This window comes from Mus pahari, chromosome 4 (assembly GCF_900095145.1).
Source record: "Mus pahari chromosome 4, PAHARI_EIJ_v1.1, whole genome shotgun sequence".
NCBI lineage: Eukaryota > Metazoa > Chordata > Mammalia > Rodentia > Muridae > Mus > Mus pahari.
The window spans coordinates 110,401,134-110,422,266 of record NC_034593.1 but is presented as its reverse complement, the minus strand read 5'-3'; the positions used below and the strand labels follow the sequence as shown (position 1 = coordinate 110,422,266).

At 40.8% G+C, this 21,133-nt stretch overlaps 1 protein-coding gene across 2 annotated transcripts in view; it reads right to left on the bottom strand.

Moving 5' to 3' along the window:
• Arhgap29 (Rho GTPase activating protein 29) overlaps nt 1–9,565 on the bottom strand; it is a 64,518-nt gene extending 54,953 nt beyond the window's left edge. Inside the window, exon 1 of one of the 2 annotated variants that reach the window (XM_021195836.2) lies at nt 9,383–9,565. Coding sequence is in view for 1 of the 2 variants with exons in the window: in XM_029537331.1 (XP_029393191.1) it covers nt 9,383–9,395 (13 nt within the window). In the remaining variant the exon portion in view is untranslated. The remainder of the gene's footprint in view (nt 1–9,382) is intronic. The other variant, XM_029537331.1, reaches the window with a different exon arrangement.
• Nucleotides 9,566–21,133: the final 11,568 nt, after the last annotated feature.

Genomic DNA, 21,133 nt, shown 5'->3' with positions numbered 1-21,133 from the left:
AAGTGGGACAAATAAAAAGCAGCAATCAGTAACATTAAATATACTTTATATATCCCAGAAAAAGCAAGATGTGGGCTAGAAGTATAGCTTACTACCAAAACAGTTGTCTACCATGCATGAGACCCTAGAGGATTCAAAATAAAATGGCTGGGAGAGGTGAGCTAGATTCTCAAATTAAGTAAAATAGCAAAATCTAATGCCAACAATAACAGATCTGAAATATAAAGACATATATATTGAAAGAAAAACAACAAAAAAGATACAACATCTAAATATTAACCACAAGAAAGCATTAGTGATTCTATGACACCAGACAAGAAGTTCTACCAAACATAAAATGTTGTATTTAATAATTAATTATAAAAAAGCTATAACAATCCTAAAAGAGTATGTACCTACAATAAAGTCTAGGATACATGAGACAAATCCTGATAGCATTGTTAATTAAAATTTCAGCACTCTTCTCTCAGTATCAACACAATCAAACCAAAAAGCTATTAGGACTATCAAGATCTGAAAAAAAAAAAACAACAATATTAACAAATTTGACAAGATAGACTGTTCCAGAAAATTTTATTCCTAAATGGCAGAATACACATTCTTTTCAAATGTACCTGGAACAATCACTAAAATAAACCATGTATGGGATTATACAGTTAGTTCCATTAAGTAACTGAAATATGTAGTGTAAGTTTTCTGACCTAGATAAGATTAACTATGAAATCTACAGCATAAAGGTATCTGTGGCATCTCAAATATTTGTTAGTTACAAAAACATGTTTTTAACCCATAGGCCAATTTCCACGTGCTATGGAGATTACATCATAAAAACTGTGGCTAGAGAAATAGACAGTTTGGGGGATGCTTTATTTTCAAGAGACTAACATCAGTCATACCAGCTTCCATTTTAAGAACTTAGGAAAGAAAGAGTAAATTAATTCAAAGTAAGTCAAAGGAAATAATAAGAACAAAAATTCGCCTGGTGGTGATGGCGCACGCCTTTACTCCCAGCACTTGGGAAGCAAAGGCAGGTGAATCTCTGAGCTCAAGGCCAGCCTGGTCTACAGAGTGAGTTCTAGGACAGCCTGGGCTACACAGAGAAACCTTCCCTAGAAAAACAAACAAACAAACAAACCCTATAATAGCAAAATCAGTGAAGAAAATAATGTAGAGAATATTGATAAAATCTACTTATTTGGAAAGATTAGTTAAACTGATAAATATCTAGCTATGCTGACCAAGAAATAAAGCAATAGAGACACAAATGATAAACACAAACTACTAATCTGAGTCACAGAAGAAACATCATTACAGACCCAACAGCTATTAAAGGGCTACAAAGGCATTTTACATTCACTTTAAATGAACAACTCCAAAGAAACCCAATGAGAGAAACAAAATCTAAGTAGTATTAAAATTGTTAAAAATTGAATTCATAATTTGAAAACTACCTGGGACAAAAACTGTAAATCTAGTGGGTTTAACTGATAAAAATTCACTGAATCAGAAAATGTGTGTGTGTGTGTGTACCAAACACACAAAATAGAGGAAGTAAGAATCTCTACAAATCTTTTGAGGCAGTGTTCCCAATATTAAAACCAAACAATGATGCTACAATAAAATTATAGATCAAATCCTTAAACACAATATTTACACATAAAATAAAACATCATAGTTAAAAAGAGTTTGTACCTGGAATTTAAATTTAACACTCACTAGAACTTGTGACCATTTCAAAAGATACAGAAAAATTGTCTAACAAAATTCCTTACCTATTCATGATCATGATAAGGTCAGCAAAGTTAAAATAGAAGAGGATTTCTTCACCCTGATAAAAGGCATTCTATAAAAAAAAACAAAACCTACAGCTACCCTCACAGCTAATGGTAAAAATACTGTTAATGAAGGTTTAAAGTATTTTAAAAAATGCATTTAGATTAAAAAAGTAAATCACTTTACTCAGAGATAACAAATTTTTAATACCTTAAAATACCCTGAAGAATTTATTAGCTACTACACTGAATAGCACAAGATCAGAACACAAGTTAATAAATACGTTCAATCAACTTTATAAGCCAATAGTTGAACAATGAAAATTTAAAAACCAATTCCATTCACAATATCATCAAAAAACCAAGACATTTCAGGAATAAGCTTAACAAAACATGCCCTAAAGTAAAAACCACAAACACCACAGCAGGGCTGGAGAAATAGCTCAGCAGTGAAGAAACAGTGTGTGGCGTTCTGGCAGACACCTGAGTTTGGTTCCCAGCACCCACATCTGTGGCTTAACAACTGCTTCTAACTCCACCTCCGTTCTATGGCCTGATGTTCTATGGCCTCTGCAAGCATCGAACATGTATAGGTAAACAACACACATATGAATCACTTAAAATAAAAATAAATCTTAAAACTGCAAAGAAATCAAACAATTGGCTAAAATGACAATATAACACCTTTCTGAATTAAGACTCAAAATCTAAAAAAAAAAAAAAAAAAAAAAGCCAAAAAAAGACTTGGAGAAGAGTATAGAACAGGGGATAATCAAACTCAGGGCTGACATCAATAAACAGACAAAGAAAACCAGGGAGAGTGAGACAGTGTTTGTGAAAAAAAAAAAAAAAAAAAAAAAAAGCCTTCTTACTGTAGTCTATCACTAGTCCAGTTTTAAAGATCAATTTGCTATGGCTTATAATCACCTGGGAAGAGAGTTTCAAGTAATCTTCCTCAGATTCATCAGGGCTCGTCTATGGACGTCTTTATGAAAGGCTGTCTTGACAGTTAATTGTTCTGGGAAGACCCTGCTCATTGAGGCAGCACCATTCCCTGGGCAGGGAATCCTGTACTCTCCAGGACAGGAGAAAGCCAGTGTAAAGTGGCAGGCAGAAACAAGCAAGGATCTATTCATTTTTCTGCTCTTGACTATGGATGTGATGTGTTCAGTAGCTGCCTTGATTTCTCCTCAATGATAGACTTATAACTTGGAATATTAAGTGAAATAAACTCTTTCCTCTCCTAAATTTCTTTTGGTCAAGGTTGTTATTAGAGCAACAGAAATCAAACTAGAGAATCTAGCATTCACTATGTAGCCCACGCTGGCCTTGAACTCATGGCAATTCTCCTACCTCAAATTATACGGTTTCAAAGAATCACAGTGGACCTTTCTTTCTTTCTCCTTTTTTTAAAAAAAAATCTATCTATTTATTTATTTATTTAGCAGAAATTTCTAAGCTTAACCACCCCTTCCCCTTTTTTGAGTCAGGGTCTCACTAAATACCTCTAAGTGTCCTGGAACTCATTATGTAGACCCGGCTCAAATTCACAGAACTCCTCCTGCCTCTGCCTCACAAGTGCTGGGATTATAAAGCTTAAACTTTATATTAAAATACTAAATATATGAAAAAAACCAAAATAATTTCAAGAAGAAATTGGACAACTTAGAACTCAAGATTTACTGTTCAGCTACAAGAATCAGGACAGTGTGATTTCTGGCATAGTGATACATACGCCAACAGGACAGACTCCAAAAGTAAAACCAAACATGTGGAGTAACTGAGCCTTCACAGAGGGAAAGCTGCCCTTTCAGTAAGTACTTGATACCCACATGCAATGAAAAGAGTATCAACCTTAATCCACAGTATAGCAGCCTACACAGAAGAAAAACAAAATAAACATAGAATCTAAAACACCACTTCCTCAAATTTAGGGGAAAAGAAGCAGATGCCTATTTTTGGAAGGTTATTCTTAGGATTACAACCAAGTTTATGTATTATATATAATTTCTTTTCACAGGAACAGTGTTAAGCAGTTGAGTCAGTATGGCTGTCAAGCCTAAAATATTCACCATCTGTGCCCCCCCAAAATTCCAAAATGCTATTTGAAACTATAGGCAAAACCCCAGGCAATGATTTCTCAGACAGACCCAAAAAGCAAGAACCAGAAAAGAACACCTTGGCAAACTGGATGAAAATCAACTTTTATTCTTCTAAGATCTTGTTAAAATAGCAAGTGCAAGCTAAAATGCGCGGGGTGGGGGTGGGGGTGGGTGGGAGGGAGTAACAGAGTTTTATCTAAACTATGTCATGAACTCTTACAAAATAAGTAAGCTCACAATAACTAATGAAGGAATACTTTATAGAAGGTGACACCCAGCAGGAATACACACTTGGGAGTAGTGTCTGATAACCAGAAAACTAAACCAAACTAACCACAAGAAATTCAATTTTCAGCTAAACCAAAATATTGCATATTATTAAGCATGTAGATCAACAGTAACTGCAATACAGTACTGCTATATAAGATACACAAATCAGAGGAAAACAATCTGGCAGCTTCTTAGTTAAATTTTCTCATTTATATACCCAAAAGAAATGAAAACATGCATTCATTCCAAATCTTGTTCACAAGTGTCTTAGTCAGGGTTTCTATTCCCGCACAAACATCATCATAACCAAGAAGCAAGTTGGGGAGGAAAGGGTTTATTCAGCTTACACTTCCACACTGCTGTTCATCACCAAGGAAGTCAGGACTGGAACTCAAGCAGGTCAGGAAGCAGGAGCTAATGTAGAGGACATGGAGGAATGTTTCTTACTGGCTTGCTTCCCCTGNCTTGCTCAGTCTGCTCTCTTGTAGAACCCAAGACTACCAGCCCAGAGATGACACCTCCCACAAGGGGACCTCCCCCCTTGATCACTAAATGAGAAAATGCCTTACAGCTGGATCTCGTGGAGGCATTTCCTCAACTGAAGCTCCTTTCTCTGTGATAACTCCAGCCTGTGTCAAGTTGACACACAAAACCAGCCAGTACAACAAGGATTTTCAAAGTATTCAGAAACTGCAAACAGCTAATATCCCTCAATAGACAAGTCAAAAGAGTGTGCTACAGTCTTAAAGTGCAATACTACACTTAACAAAAATGTCCAAGACATAGCAAGAACTCTTCAGTGAATCTTAAAAGCATAATGCTAGGGACTGGGAGACAGGTCCTTGGTTCAGAGCACTTGCTGCTCTTGTAAGGCTCTGGGGTTGGGTTCACAACCCCCATATGGCAGCTTTCAACTATCATCCCTCCAGTTCCAGGGAATCTGGCACCCTCTTCTGGCCTTTACAGGCACCAGGCATGCATGTGCTACACAAACACATACTTGGGTAAGGCACTCATACACATAAAAAGTAAACTAAAAAAAAGTTAAAGCATTATACCAAATCAAAAAAGTTGGGTCAAAAATACAGAAAGACAATTTATTTATATTAACATAATTACATTTATATGAAACTTTAGAGATAGGAAAGATGGAATTTAGTGGCAAAAAGCAGTATAACTGGTTGTCTGAGAAATTGAGGATTAGCATAAGCATAAATAAATTTTAGAATGATGGAAGCATGGGCACAAATCATTGTCAAAACTCAAAAGTTTTGACATATGAAACATAAATTCTATTATATGTAAATTATATATCAATTAATTATATATGCATGTCAGTGTATATATATCAATTACACTATATAAACCTTATCTGTACCTTGATTCAAGCTATTAAAAATGACCTATAATTTGACTAAACACTAAACCGAATTATGAAAAATGTTGGCATTATATTTAATAATCTTTCTTTTTGAAAGCATATGCTAAATATTTATGGATAAAATAACATGATGTCTATGGTTTATGTCAAAATAATATGAAGGATTGAATGAAGAGGGGTAAAAATAGAAGACTGGTCAGGCTTTGTGATACATGCCTACAATCCTAGATAGTTCAGTTGCAGGATAATAAATTCAGCAATTTAGCAATTCAGCAAAATCAAAGATATACCTTAGAAACTGCTCAGTAGTAAAGCATGTGCCTAGTATGTCTGAGGTCCTAGGTTCTATCCCTGGTACTGGGAGAAAAGGATGGTTATAAATCAATATACTGGGAGGCTAAGGCTGGGTATGGAGGAATTTTTTTTAATATTATTTGGTCTACTTTCATATATGCTTGAAAATTTTCCATATTAAAAATTATTTTGGGGCTGGAGAGATGGCTCAGCGGTTAAGAGCACTGACTGCTTTTCCAAAGGTCCTGAGTTCAAATCCTAGCAACCACATGATGGCTCACAGCCATCAGTAATGAAAACTGATGCCCTCTTCTGGAGTGTCTGAAGACAGTTGCAGTGTACTTACATATAATTAATAAAGATTTCTTTAAAAAATTGTTTTGTTTTTGGGTTATAAAAAGTCTATATACCAGGTATTTTGGGGATCTTACAATTCTCCCTACCAGTCTGACTCCGCTATTTCCTTTCATTCTCTGCTTCCTATTTTCCTTCTGGAAGCCATCTGGTATGCAAGCCCAGTAAGCAAAACCCTGACAGCTGAAGTATAAACAAACCCTCTGCTTACCCCTTTCCTAGTACTTTTTTTTTTTTTTTTAAGATTTATTTATTTATTACATGTAAGCACACTGTAGCTGTCTTCAGACACTCCAGAAGAGGGAGTCAGATCTTGTTATGGATGGTTATGAGCCATCATGTGGTTGCTGGGATTTGAACTCTGGACCTTCAGAAGAGCAATCGGGTGCTCTTACCCACTGAGTCATTTCACCAGCCCCTTTCCTAGTACTTTTAAGTGGGCTGAAGAGATGGTGCAACAGTTACGAGCACTTACTGCAGTTGAAGAGGCCCAGGGTTTGGTTCCCAGCGTCCCAGATCGTGGCTCACAACCATCTGTAACTCCAGTTCCAGGCGATATGTTACCTTGTTTAACCTTCACAGGCTCCTGCACACACACGTCTGGTGCACACACACACACACACACACTCAGGCACATACATATACATAAAATAAACATTCTAAAAGTATGTTAAGTATCCGTTATCTCTCAAAAAGGGAGACTGGTATTTAAAAAACGTTCTCAAGAGAACACACTGACATGTCTTAAGAGAAAGGTTAGTTCTTACCTAAAGAGGTAGCAGCTCACAGCCACCTATTGGATAGAGCACAGGGCCCCCAATGGAGGAGCTAGAGAAAGTACCCAAGGAGCTGAAGGGGGCTGCAACCCTGTAGGTGCAACAACAATATGAACTAACCAGTACCCCCTGAGCTCGTGTCTCTAGCTGCGGCCATCACTGGGAAGAGAGGCCCCTTGGTCTTGCAAACTTTAAACACAGGGGAATGCCAGGGCCAAGTAGTGGGAGTGGGTGGGTAGGGGAGCAGGGGCGGGGGGAGGGTATGGGGAACTTCCGGGATAGCATGTGAAATGTAAATAAAGAAAATAATAATAATAGAAAAGAGGTATCAGCACCCAATGTCTACTCGGAATGGGAGGCTCACTCACTTCCTTATCATCGCAGTGATGAACAGAGACAACGGGATCTTAATACGCCACCGAAATCCTCATTAGAACAGAACCATCTGCTAGCTGGCCTTGTTTCTTTATCCACAAATATTTGTGGCTCGTGACCACACTGGAGGTGAGTGGGAAATTTAAAAACAAACCAACAACCTACTCAAGCAAAGGAAACAGCGCTGAATGCTCTAAAGCAGAACTGGATCGATGGCATCCTGGTATGCAGTGGAGATAAACTTCAATTCTGCCCAGGAGGGTCCTAATACTCAAATTCTCCCGGTCTCCAAAGAAAATACTACTTCTAAGAAATCTGTTCATTCTCTCCACTAAAAATAACCATCCCTCTACTTTCCCATAGGACATTCAACATACTTCTTTCTTTCAATGTATCCATAACATTATGCCTTGGGCTCTATTCCATATTGTCTATTGTTACTCAATAAATGAAAAGGTTCTACAGGGCTCCAACTAGCATGATGGAATGTCGTTAAATTTTCTCAGTGAATGCTGAATATTTTATCAGTGTCACAAGAATAAAAAAAAAAACCTTCCACAAAGCTTTCTGTGTAAAAGCAGCCTTTACAATGGAGATATGCTGGTATATATGCTCTATTTCAAGAGAAATGGAACTAAACAGCCAATATATATGTGCTAAACAGTGTTTTCTTCTCAGCCAAAGTTCCACTTTCTGCTAATTAGGGATTGAAACATTTTCTATCTGGGCCTAGCTTACTGGAGTTCACTCTCAAGCTTCTCCAATCATGAGACCAGAGCTACAAGCTCTGTATGGGTATTGAGGCTAAAGTGTCAGGGCTCCTTACTTGCACAGTACTTGAAGCATTTCTAAGTAGGAACTTCTGGCAAACTGCCTAAAGAAACCACGGAAGAAAATGACCTAAATCTTGTGTTGGGTTTTATTCCTTTTAACTATCCCTTCATATCTAAATCTGAATTATTTTTCATAGAGAGGTAACCCTTTGACCAAATTCAATGAGACGGTAACATGAATTCCCAAATGAGAAAGAAACAGGTAAACAAATCCAACTCCACTGTGGTCTTTGAACTTTCGAAAAATGCATAACATTTCCCCTCCCCTTAAGACACAAGTTATGTGTCAGAACATGTTAAAGACCCCAAAGAACACTGTGTGAAACCCAATCCTTGATCACCACAGACGGAGAGTGTTTAAAAAAAAAAAAATGAGATAAACTCGGGGTACTGTCAAAAAGGCTCCAAGACCAGGTGCCTTGAGCAAGCGACTTGGTTTTGTGGAAACAAGGTCCTCCCGGGCACCGGGTTTCCATCAAAGACAAAGTCCTGGGGCATTCTCAGCAATAAAACTTTCAGGGACAGGCTCCCCTGGTGGTAACTGTAATCTCTCAGTTTATCAACTCCTAGTCTGCAAAGCGCACGGTTTACCCTAGGGCCACAGCTGGAAAAAGGGCGACCAGAGCCCAAGGAATGCAAGGAGGAAAAGTGACAGAAACGCCTGGGAAGGGGGCAGGGCAACAGAGGGAAGGGGGGTGTCTGCCAAACAGGACAAGAAATGCCAGAGGAAAAAGGGCCGGAAGAGTTCCTCACGGTACCCCAGCCTCTGCATCTGTCACAGTGGAGTTTGTGAGAACGTCACCAAACTTCCTAACGCCATCCAGGCAGGAAACCCAGACGTGAAGACCGGAGGGAGGAAAAGCAATGGGGAAGCTCGGAGCCCAAGTGCCTCAGGCAGGCGGGAAAGGTGGCTGGGAAAGGGCCCGGGGCTGCGGGACTCCCGCTGCCGAGACCTTGGAGGAGGACGGTCAGCCCCGCGAGCCGCTGCCGGACTGACCGACGGCGCCGATCCCCCGCACGGACACCGGGGTCCGCAACGTCCCTCCCCGCGCCTCGGAGCCCTTCCTCGCCTCTTGACTCTCGCGGGTGGAGGGAATTTCAAGCCCGCAGCACCCGGCCCCGCCCGCAACCGCCACCGCCCCGCGCCTGCCGGACCCCGGACCCCCCAAAGCGCCTGCCAGCCCCAAGGCGCGGCGGGAGCCCGAGCTGCCACCCCTCAACTCACCGTGGGGCTCCATCCCGCGTCCCGGACGCCTAACGCTCACGGCCGCCACCCCTTCAGCGGGCTGGAGCTCTCCGCCCCCATCCCCCACGACTGGCCTGAGGACGCCGGGTCGAGGATCCGCCACCGCCACCGCCGCCACCCCTGCAGCTACCGCCACGACCGCGCCAGCCGCGGACGCGACGCCCCGCCCCCCGCCTCGCACCCCACGCCTCACGCTTCACGCCCTCCTCCGCCCGCCCCCTGGAGCCCAGCCCATTGGCCTGCGCCCTAGAGGGCGGGGTCACCGCTGAGGGGGAGGGTCCATAACAGGTGCGGGTGGGGCAAGGCGTGCTCAATTCCTCCTAGAGGGGCCCTGACCTGACCAAGGTCCCAAAGTCCCAGGGTACTGGTTGACAATCGGACCCACCAAGGGAATTGGCACTCTTTCTTAGCTCCATCTGGGATCCACTCCTTAGTCCTGGTTTAACTGGCCATTTTTCAGGAGGGCACTATGAATACTTTCCGGTCAGGGTTTTAGTCTTGAGCTTGTTTGGTTGGCTTTCTCGCTCCTCCATCCTTTCTCATTTCAAAACCAAATTTATGACTCACTTTGAAACTTCCCTACTCTTCTTTCTTCAGCTGTCATTTTCTGAAAACTAAATTACTTAATTACATCAGCTATTATACACAGTATCTGGCTACATAGATGTGTTAGATAAGTATTAATTAACTACACATCCCTCTAATCATACAACATACTTCTTACCATCAAATGCTCCAGATAATAGGACCATTAACGTGGTTGATGGGGATGCGCAACAAGAAAGCATGTTCCTAGATGTTAGGTTATATATCAAATATGGGAGGGAAATGTAGAGACTGTTGTGTGTTTAACTTACACTTCAACTTACAGAATGTCTTTCCTGTTGTTGATGCTGAGACATAATTCTCCCTGGATATTAACTGACAAACAGGTAAACTTACAGAAAGTGTTTTTTCTACTTTTCCTGTTGCTGTGATAAAATACCCTGATCAAAGCAACTTAAGGAAAAGTTTACTTTAGCTCACAATTCAGAAAACTCAAAGCAGCAGGAACTTGAAACAGCTTGTCACAGTCACAGTCAGAAGAGGAGAACAAAGAAATGAATGTGAATCCTCAACTCGCTTTCCCCACTCTTATAATACAGTCCATGATCCCTTGCCCAGGGAATAGTGCCACCCACAGTGGGCAGGCTGCCCCACTTTGGTCAGCATAATCAAGACAACGTCCCACAGGTACACTCAGAGGTTTATCATTCGGGTGACTCTAATTCCTATCTGTAGGAACACAGTCTCCAAGAATGGAGTCATATGAGGCGAATTGAATGCTTTTGAGAAAATTCCCAAGAAACCAAGATGAGAGTCTTGTGACCTCAGTTTCTATAAAAACACAAGAGTTGAAGCCTGTGGTGGTAGCACACTCCTTTAATCCCAGCACTCAGGAGGGAGAGGCAGGCAGATCTCTGTGAGTTCAAGGCCAGCCTGGTCAACGTAAAGAATTCCAGGACAACCAAGGATACGTAGAGAAACACCATCTTCAAAAACCAAACCAACCAACGAAAAATAACACAGAACTGTTCTTGAATTAGGCCTTCTTTCTCCTCCTAAGTGTGTGGAATAGATGTGAGTACACTTCAGATTATTCATCACAGCTGGCTATTGTTTGCCTCTATGAAAACATGTCTTTCCACATGCGTCTTGCCTACCACATGCATCTTGCCCTTCTGATTGTATACTTTACTCTTTGTCTCCTCTTAACCCTCAGAGTATAAACTGCCTGGTGCACTGGATAAAGTTGGCCATTGCCTGAGACTTTAGTCCAGCTCATTTATCCACTCCATTCTCCCAGGTCCCACAGCCTCCAGAGTAGTGACCCCTGACATGTTGATAATAGTGAGCTCAAAAGGGCACTTCGATAAACTCAATTTCATGTTTCTCTTTAATCTTTCTAAATACATAGTAGATATATTTGTCTCTTTGTTTTTCTTGTTTTTCTTTCAGACACAGTTTCTGTATAGCTCTAGTTGTCCTGTAACTCACTCTATAGACCAGGCTGGCCTTGAACTCCACCTGCCTATGCCTCCCAAGTGCTGGGATTAAAGGCATGTGCCATCACTGCCTGGCCATAAAGTCCAATTATTAACTGACAAAAAAGTGAACATAAGAAATCTGGTGTCTTGTAAAGGTGACTGTGTTTTCAAAAGCATCTTTAACAGTAAAGGTCAATATCTGCATTACATTCTCCAAAATGTCCCAGAATATGCCCTGACTCATACTGTAAAAATACATAAGTGTTTGCTGGTTAAAGTGACTCATGATCATGGCTTTGAAGGCCAGGAAGAAACAAACAGACAAAAATCAGAGGAATAACTGGATATTATATTTTTAAGAAAAACAGTTGACCACCAGATTATTTATAATTTCAGCATATATATGGATAACTCTGCTCATTGATCTGCTCTTCGTTTCTTTTGTGATAAAGGATAGCAACTCCACTCTGAAATCTTCCTTGTCTCCACCTTAAAGTCAAGTTACTTATTGCTGTGATGTTTTCCTGTCATCCCAGCACTAGAGAGGTTGGAGATGTGGAGGCTGTAGGATTACAAATCAAGGTCAGCCTGGCGTTGAAGAACAGAGAGATAAAGAACGTGGGCTCTTCGTTTGGGTTTGTGGTCACATTTATTTAGAAGTGCTTGTATTAAGTAGATGCAGTGTGGGTTCCCACTAAGGAGTCTCTGGAGAATTTTTGAAAGAATGATCAGAGGATGCAGAAATAAAAATTCTTCTAGGACTATCTAGATTCTATTCTTTCCTCCAATATTTATTGAATACTTATAATACATCAGGCATTGCTCTAAGCATGGCAGGTATATTAAGGAACCTTAACTCCACTTCCAGTTTCCCCTCAACCATGATTAAATGCTTGGAAGAGAGGAAGAAATCACGGAAGCAGGCAGGGGTGAGCCAACCAGCAGGCACCCTGTTCTGCTGCTGCCTCGCTACTTGAGCATTTAGAAAGAACGAAGAAAACCTGACAGGCCACAGGGCACACAAAGGCTTCAGATTCCAAAGTGGACAAAACTCACCAAACAGGTTATTAATCTTGATTCCATGATGGTTGTAACTGAGTAAAAAGGAATCAATCAGCTCACGTGCTGGAAATGAATGTGAAAGACATTACAAACATTCACAGATGCTGTGCCATCATGGGGAGAGGAAACGGACTAAGATGTGATAAAATTAAAAAAAGTATTCAGAAATACTCACTTTAGAATAGACTAAGGTATTAGCATTATAATTAGATTACATCATTATTTTTCTTTTATACACATTCTTATAAAACTTAGAGATTTTTAAAAATTTAAATTTGTGTGTGTGTGTGTGTGTGTGTGTGTGTGTGTGTGTGTGTGTGTGTGTATGTGTCCATGTGGGAGTGTGCATGTGTAGGGGGCATCAGATTCCCCTGGAAGCTGGAGTAATAAATTATGAGCTGCTACACAGGGGTGCTGGGAACCCAACTTAGGTCTTTGTATATTAAGAAGTACTCTTAACCTCTGAACCATCTCTCCAGCTCTTTTTGTAGAACTTTCAGTAACATAAATATCTATGCTCTTGCTTAAACCTAATTCCATTTATAATGGTGTACTGCCATAATCCTAGGGCTTGGGAGACAGAGACAGATAATGAGGAGTTAAGGCCAATCTTTACACAGGCTACATGAGTGTGTGTGTGTGTGTGTGTGTGTGTGTGTGTGTGTGTGTGTGTGTGTGTAAATATATATATATATATATAAAATCAGTGGCCTTGAAATGCAATAATTAACAACAAACAAAACAAAACAAAACAAAACAAAACAAAACAAAAACATCAACACCAAAAAAGTCAGAGTAGTGGTACATGTCTTTAATCCCAGCGCTCAGAATGTAGAAGCAGACAGATCTCTGAGTTCAGGCCAGCCTGGTCTACAGAGTGAGTTCCAGAATGGCCAAGGCTACACAGAGAAACCCTATCTCCCAAAACAAAAATAAAACCAAAGGAAACAAACAAAAAAAGGCAGTTTTGTAGCTTTTGCAGTTATCCCTTTAACCAAACATCCTTGCTCTGTGCTAGACACTAAATAAATTTTGCTTCCCATTTAGTGAATTACGGTTGTCACAATCTTATACAATTATTAGTCAATTTTAGGAATGAAAAACTAAGGCAAATAACAGATGCTTTTTTTTTTTTTTTTTAATTTTCTTTTGTTTTGCTGGGACTCAAACTTAGGACCTGGTTCATGCCAGGAGAGAGCTCTACAGCTGGGTATACATCTTAATTCTTCCATTAAGAAAGGATTTCTGGGGCTGGAGAGTTGGCTCCTCAGTAAAGAGCGCTGGCTTCTCTTGCAGTGGACCCCGTGTTCAGTTACCAGCATCCACATGGCAGCTCACAGTTGTCTGTAACTCCAGTTCCAGGGGTTCAACACCTGCACAGATACGCACGCAGGCAAAACACCAATGCACATGAATAATTTTTTAAAAAAAGATTACAAAAGAATTTCTGCCTGATGAGGAAAATTGATATATTACATCTATTATGTGAGGATGTGTGCTTGGGAACTTCTGTTCCGTGAAACATCTCCGCCTGTTCTGTTCATTGCTGTGTCCCTGGATCCTGGAAAAAGTCTTGGAATTAACCAATCAGTGAGATGTCTTGTAGAAAATAGTGTTTTCCTTTGGGGAGAATCAATGTTAGTCAGTTAAGAGAGCCATATTGCTGTGATAGGTGATATTTTTATGCTGGCTGTAGTCATCAGTGTAGTAACACATGCCAAGTCTATCTGAGAGAGCCATAAATAACTCCAGAATCTGATATGATTTCCTTCTTCCTTAAAGCAGAAAGGTGAAACTGTCTAGCTATTGTCTCCCTTTCACCTACTCCACTAAATGTTAGCCAGCTCAGAAAGCAAACAGAACTACCCCTACCCTGGATATCTATTCACAAATCCTTTGGAAGACGGTCAAACGGCACCTGTTTTTCCACATCAGAATGTCACAGTTTTCTGACTCAGAGGCCATGAGACTGCATATGTTCCACCTCGATTACTTTATAAGAAAGTCCCCGTTCTGCAGATATCACGGGTTAGTAACTGGAATAAGTTGATTGCAACCAAGACCGGGGCTCCTTCAATACCGACTGATTGGTTCTGGCTTTAAAATCTCTGTAAGTCTATTATACGATCGCAGAGCACCCACCTGAATCCTTCATAGTTTAACATGTACGTGTGTAAGCTATAGTGACATGCTTAAAGATAAAACTTGTTCTGAAAGTTGATTCCTAGTAACTTGGACATCTGACTTAGTACTTAATTCTAACTGTATGTAAGTTCATTATGTTGTATGGACTTGGGGTCTGCTTAATTTTAGTTATTTTTTTCTTTGTTAGAAATGATTTTTTAAATTATAACACTTATTTTTTCTTTTTATTGAAAATAGACTTTTTTCTCATATATTTTGTCCAGATTACAGTTTCCCACTTCCTCTCCTTCCACCAGCTCCTCCCCACCTCCAGTCCATCTGGATCGACCCTCTTTCCATCTCTCATTATAAAACAAACAGGCTTCTATGGGCTAATATAATAAAATAAGATAAAAACAAAACTTAACACATCAGAATTAGACAAAACAAACTGGAAGCCATAATAGATATACAAAGGACATGCAGGGTAACAAGAGAGAATTAGGAGGAAGAGAGAAGGAGGTGAAGGAGAAGGAAGGGGGAGGGGAGAGGAGAAGGAAGGGGGAGGGGAGAAAAGGAGGAGGGGGAAGATAAATGCAGAGGAGGAGGGAGAGGGAATATGTAATAAAATAAAAATGAATATATATATATAAAAGAGCACTTAGAACGCAGAGGGAGGCACATCTCTGAGGCCATCCTGGTCTATATAGTGAGTTCCAGGACAACCAGAGCTTCACAGAGAAGCCCTGTCTCAAACAAAACAAAACAAAACAAAAAACAAAACAAAGCCGGGCATGGTGGTGCACACCTTTAATCCCAGCACTTGGGAGGCAGAGGCAGGCAGATTTCTGAGTTCAAAGCCAGCCCGGTCTACAAAGTGAGTTCCAGGACAGTCAGGGCTACACAGAGAAACCCTGTCTCAAAAACCAACAAACAAAACCAAACAAACCAAAAATCAACAACAACCAAACAAACAAAAGAAAGAGGCAGAGGAGGAGGAGGAGCCCTTGAGCCCTGCCACAACATTATGAGACAAGGAACCTTCGAAGACGCCATGGAGTTCATTTTCTGTTGGCATCTATTACTGGGCACGCAGCCCACCCTTAAGCGTAGTTTGTTCCCCAGTGAGACTCCCTAGAAGGAAACTATTAGTAAAGTTTTTTTTTTTTTTAAAGTAGTACCAAAAAAACAAAAAAAACAAACAAAAAAAACCAAACCCTTAGAAATGAGTGGCTTAGCATAAAACCAATGAGAAGCTTGGTTTGCTGATAGATCAGAAAGTTCCCCTACAACTTTCTGGAACACACACACACATACACACACACACACACACACACACACACACACACACATACTATCCACCATCTAAGGGCAGGCTGGCTGGCTGCAGGAAAGAGTAAAGCCCGGTGAAAACATTGCCAATCTCTTTATCTTCTCACTGAGCAAATATTGCTGAGCCTTCTGAGAAACAATGCTGCCACTAGTGATTTTAATGAGTGTTTATCTTCCTAACTTTGTATTTATATAGGGGTGACTGCCTGTACTCTGCTTGCCAGAGGATTGGGAAGTAACCGCCTGTAAACGTTGAAAAACGTTGATTTACAAATCTGCTACTGAGTTAATGCAAGAGAACATTACATTTGATCACATAAAAGAATTATTTAGCACAGTTATTACTCTACCGTGTAGGTACCTGGGTTTAGATGGTTTTGTTCTGAAGTTATCGCCATAGCTGGCAATGTGGGACTTAAGTTACAAGAAAATGTAGGAGTTGAGCAGGGTGCCACATACCTGTGATGCCAGGACTCCAGAGTCTGAGACAAGAGAATCTGAGGTCAAAGCTAGCCTAGGCCACGTGGCAAGTTGCAGTCGATTCTAGGATATAGTCAGAGAACAGTATTATGAGTTAATAATTTTAAAATTTCTACCTCAAAGACACTAAAATTCTGAGGTTCTTCTTTCAAGGTTGCTGCTTTAAAAAGAAATCAACAAAACGAAGCAGATAACTGATTGGTTTCCCCCTGGCAGACTGACATCCTTAACTTCGAGGTCCTTGGTGCTGTATTTTGTGTGGAATGTTTGACCCGGTGCTGAGTTTTGTCTGGGGCTGCACAGTACATGAGTCTACGAGGTCAGAGACATAACTATACATCCTACCAGCCAAAGGCCTGATGAAACAGCTGTTGGGTAACTTCACTGAAACCATCTGCCGGGCATCTGCAGGGTGGGGAGCACATGGAATAGCAAAGCAAGAGTCTAGCAGCAAGCTGCCTCAGGCAGGAGGTGCCCTGAATCAGACAGCAAGGCACCATGGGCCTTAGAATCTAAAGACCTCTCCTGGGAGTTTATCTGGGTTAGAACAGAAAAGTCACACTGGTTTCTACTAAGTTCCTTCTGGGCAGTGACTAAAAAACAAGAACAGTGGAGAGGGGGCTTCTCCATTCAGGAAAAGTAACTAAAAGATAAATCTTCCAAGAAACCAGACCTAAGAAAATGAGTGGACTGGTAGGTGCTTAAAGACTTAAAAAAGAAAAAAAGCATAGAGGTGGGTCAAAGGACAGTGTATTCTAAAAGGACCCTCTGAAGGAATTTCACAGGGAACCGGTGTCTCAACCTCCACAGGCTTGTCTTGAACACCAGAAGTTGGCATAATAAGTTGTTGATGCCAACAGTGGTGTTCTACTCATGAATCAGAGTTCGAGGTGCTAAGGGGTTTGGGAAATTGAGGGTAACCACTTATTTATTTATTTATTTATTTATTTTTAAAAGATTCATTTATTTATTATATGTAAATACACTGTAGCTGTCTTCAGACACTCCAGAAGAGGGCGTCAGATCTTGTTACGGATGGTTATGAGCCACCATGTGGTTGCTGGGATTTGAACTCCGGACCTTCGGAAGAGCAGTCGGGTGCTCTTACCCACTGAGCCATCTCACCAGCCCCAACCACTTATTTATGAAGAAAGTGCTATGAGCTACTTTCCAAAAGTACTCCTCCAAAAGTCATATGCTGAAGTTCTATCCCATCTCACCCTCGAGTACCCCAGGATCCTATGATAACCTATCTGGAGGAAGGGCTTTTAAGAGTGCTTTAGTGAAAATGGGGTCTTTGTGCAGTCCTAATTCAGCAGTTGCCATAAGAGAGGAACATTAGAACTCATGACACAGAGAGAGCAGACCCAGAATGTGCGGAGAAGGCAACCATCTGGGACCCTCAGAAGAAAGTAACCATGCCAGCTGGATCTTAGACTTCCAGCCTCCAGAGTCATGAGAAGACATGTTTCTGTGTATAAACAACTCAGGCTGGGGTACATTATCGTGCCAACCTGAGCAGTACAATGTCAGTTTTAGGACTTTAACAATACAAGCATCTGAGATGTCTGTCTACCTGAAAACACCCTTCCTTACCTTGTACAGACATTAAGTCCAGTTGTGCTTGATCTTGCCAGGATCCATCCCTGGAAACGGGGCATGTCCTCAGTCTAATATGAGCCACAGTGAGTGGGCCAGGGTGTGGGCCCTCCTACTCTGGGGTGTGGGCCAGGACACAGCACCTGCTACGTTCGTAGCAATACTGTCATTCCCATCAGAAGGCAGGAAGTTTACAAACCTGGCACTCTGTAGGTCTTGGTATTCTGTAGGGGGAGGGAGCTGATGAGTTTCTGCTCAAACTCGAGGGGGTGCCCTAGACTCTTAATTTGTATGCAACAGAGGAAGACGTGATAACTTCTTCCTCCAAGGATGGTATTGCTGACACTGAAATGGATATGTGGCTGGTTAATAGAAATATTATAATAGCCAAAATAGAAATTCTATCTCTTTGGGTCTCAACAAAGCTCACCAAGTATTAGTTTTTATTTTATTATTATTTTTTGACTCTAGGGTACAAAGTCCTACAACATGAATAATCCCAGTTTATCTTCAAAGGAGTTCATGAAATATCAGCTATTGTTACCATTCTTATTCAATATAAAAGAAACATATCTCAACAAAAATGAGCTACTTACTCAAAGTTGTATGAGTTAATAGCATAGATTACTGTTCTATACAAGGTTACCGGTCTTTTTCCATGAGGCTTTCCCAATATACCCTAGATTGTTAGTTCTATTTTACTCTATAAACTTGAAATGACCCACTTCAATTACACAGTGACATTTTTTGGTATTCACCAAATACTCTAATTGCAAATAAGCATTAATATATCTATTTTAGAAAAAAAAGTACATGAACAAATATTTTGCACATATAAATAGGCATAGGAGAACACTCTAGAATCTCTTCATAGGTTACATCCCCATCATATACTGATCCTAGCTCTGGGTTCAGAATTCCTTGAGGGTGAATGGTTAAAATGGACTTTCTCTTCCATAAATGCAATTTCCATTTAACCAGTACCTAGTAATAAATGTAATAGTACTAATCTTTATATAGCTCGTGATTTTGAGCAACCTTTTGGAGCACAATCTACTCACTGAGTGGAGGATACTCCTGAAAATTGGGAATTTTCAGAGACTCGGTTTACTTTCCTCTGAAACCCATCCTTTCATGCTTCAGAAGGCATTTAAAAAGCCTTACAATGTCTCCAACTGTAGTTATGACATATGTTACATAGTCTTGTGATACACACCTAGAGAGGATGAATAAATAAACCACAAGTGATGGTGGATTACTAATGACATTGCATGTCACACTGTACTACTGTGAATTATATCAGATGCCTGAAAACAACTAAGGGAACCCCAGAATTGATGGAATAACTTATTCTGCTCCCCTTTTCTTCTTAGAGAAGGGGGAAATTAATAGAAGCACGGATCAGAGATGTTAGATTCTAGAACGTTCTTCAATTTCCCTGCTTAGAGAACATGGATGTCATGTAGCCCATATGAAAAGGCTTCTGATGTACAACCATAGACAAGAGCCTGGGTATCTAAGAGGTTCTAGGGATGATAAAAACAAGAGTCTGGGGAACAATAGCCTGAAACAAATGGTTTGGGTTCCTATAACATCATCCTACAATGAAAAGAACATCCAGAGTAATGGATTCATTCTTTACACAGCAAGGTTTTAGGAAGCCCGAGCTGTAAAAAGTTCCTGATATTCTATAGATTTCATGTGGAAACTGGGGCCAATCTAGACCAGGCCACCTAGTAATTGGAAGAGCCAGGATCTGAAGTTTTGTCAGTCTTGACTCAAAGACTCCATCCATCATGCACACTGCTTCCAACCCTAACCCTAACCCTAACCCTAACCCTAACCCTAACCCTAACCCTAACCCTAACCCTAACCCTAACCCTAACCCTAACCCTAACCCTAACCCNAACCCTAACCCTAACCCTAACCCTAACCCTAACCCTAACCCTAACCCTAACCCTAACCCTAACCCTAACCCTAACCCTAACCCTAAAAGATGTGATGTCTCAGAGAGGGCAAGCAATGAAGTGTCAAGTGTTTCCTGACTTCCTTAGGGCCTCATGAGTCCTCCATCTCCACCCATGTATGTCCACGGCCCCGTTAACCAAGGCAAGAATGTCTTTGTTCTTGAAACACCAGATCACGAATCTATCTTCCTTCACTACCAAATATCTTCAGGGTTCACTTTTGCAACCATTCCAATGATCCCAAGCATTCATGTGGTTAAGGCAGTGACTCTTGGCCATTCCTTTTACAACCCACCACCACACATACACAAGTTTTGCTGGCCGCTGCAGAAGCTCCGCCAGGCTCCTATGTCAACGCACCACGGCACCAATCACGTTTAATATAAATTCATTTCTATACTTGAACACGGTGAAGTAACATATAGTTACATGTGCGTATTAGACTTTACAGTGTTATGTATACAATTTATACACACTGCTACCCTAACATGATTAAGACAAGAGTGAAGGAAGAATTCAGTAACTTAGAAATATAGTTCTGTGTTCCATGCACCTGGCTAGTTCCTGAGATCAGGAACAACAGTGTGCCAAAGTCATTGAAAAACCATGTAGACCATACGCATGCGCCTCATATGATTATGAAGCATCCCCAGAGGAGGCAGAACCCTTCGTGTAATGAATACCACCCCTTCTCTATTTCCCCTTGGGTAGTTACACAATACGCTTATATTTTCTGTTTAAAATTATACAGACTTGTCTTAAAAAATTGGTGAGCATTCTAAAATAACCCATCACATTGCCACTTAAGATAGTGATTATTAATGTGTTACTATGGTTACTTTAGGACTTATATTACTTCCTTTGTGGATATTTTTAATTTCTCTACAAAATTGGAATTGTTCTACATTTGTACTATATGATATGTTTTATAAAGCGGCCGCGTGGTGCAGCGAGAGGTGGGGCCTTTGCGGGTCCTTGCTGAGGCATCCCACCCACCCTGCCCCGCCCCCGAGGGATCAGCCATACGACAGGTCTGGTATAAAATGAAGTTTATTTGGGATATGGGAAGAGGGTCTGGAGAAGGGAGTAGAGGCAGAGAAAGAAAGGGTACAGAGAAGGACAGAAAGAGAGGAGAGAGA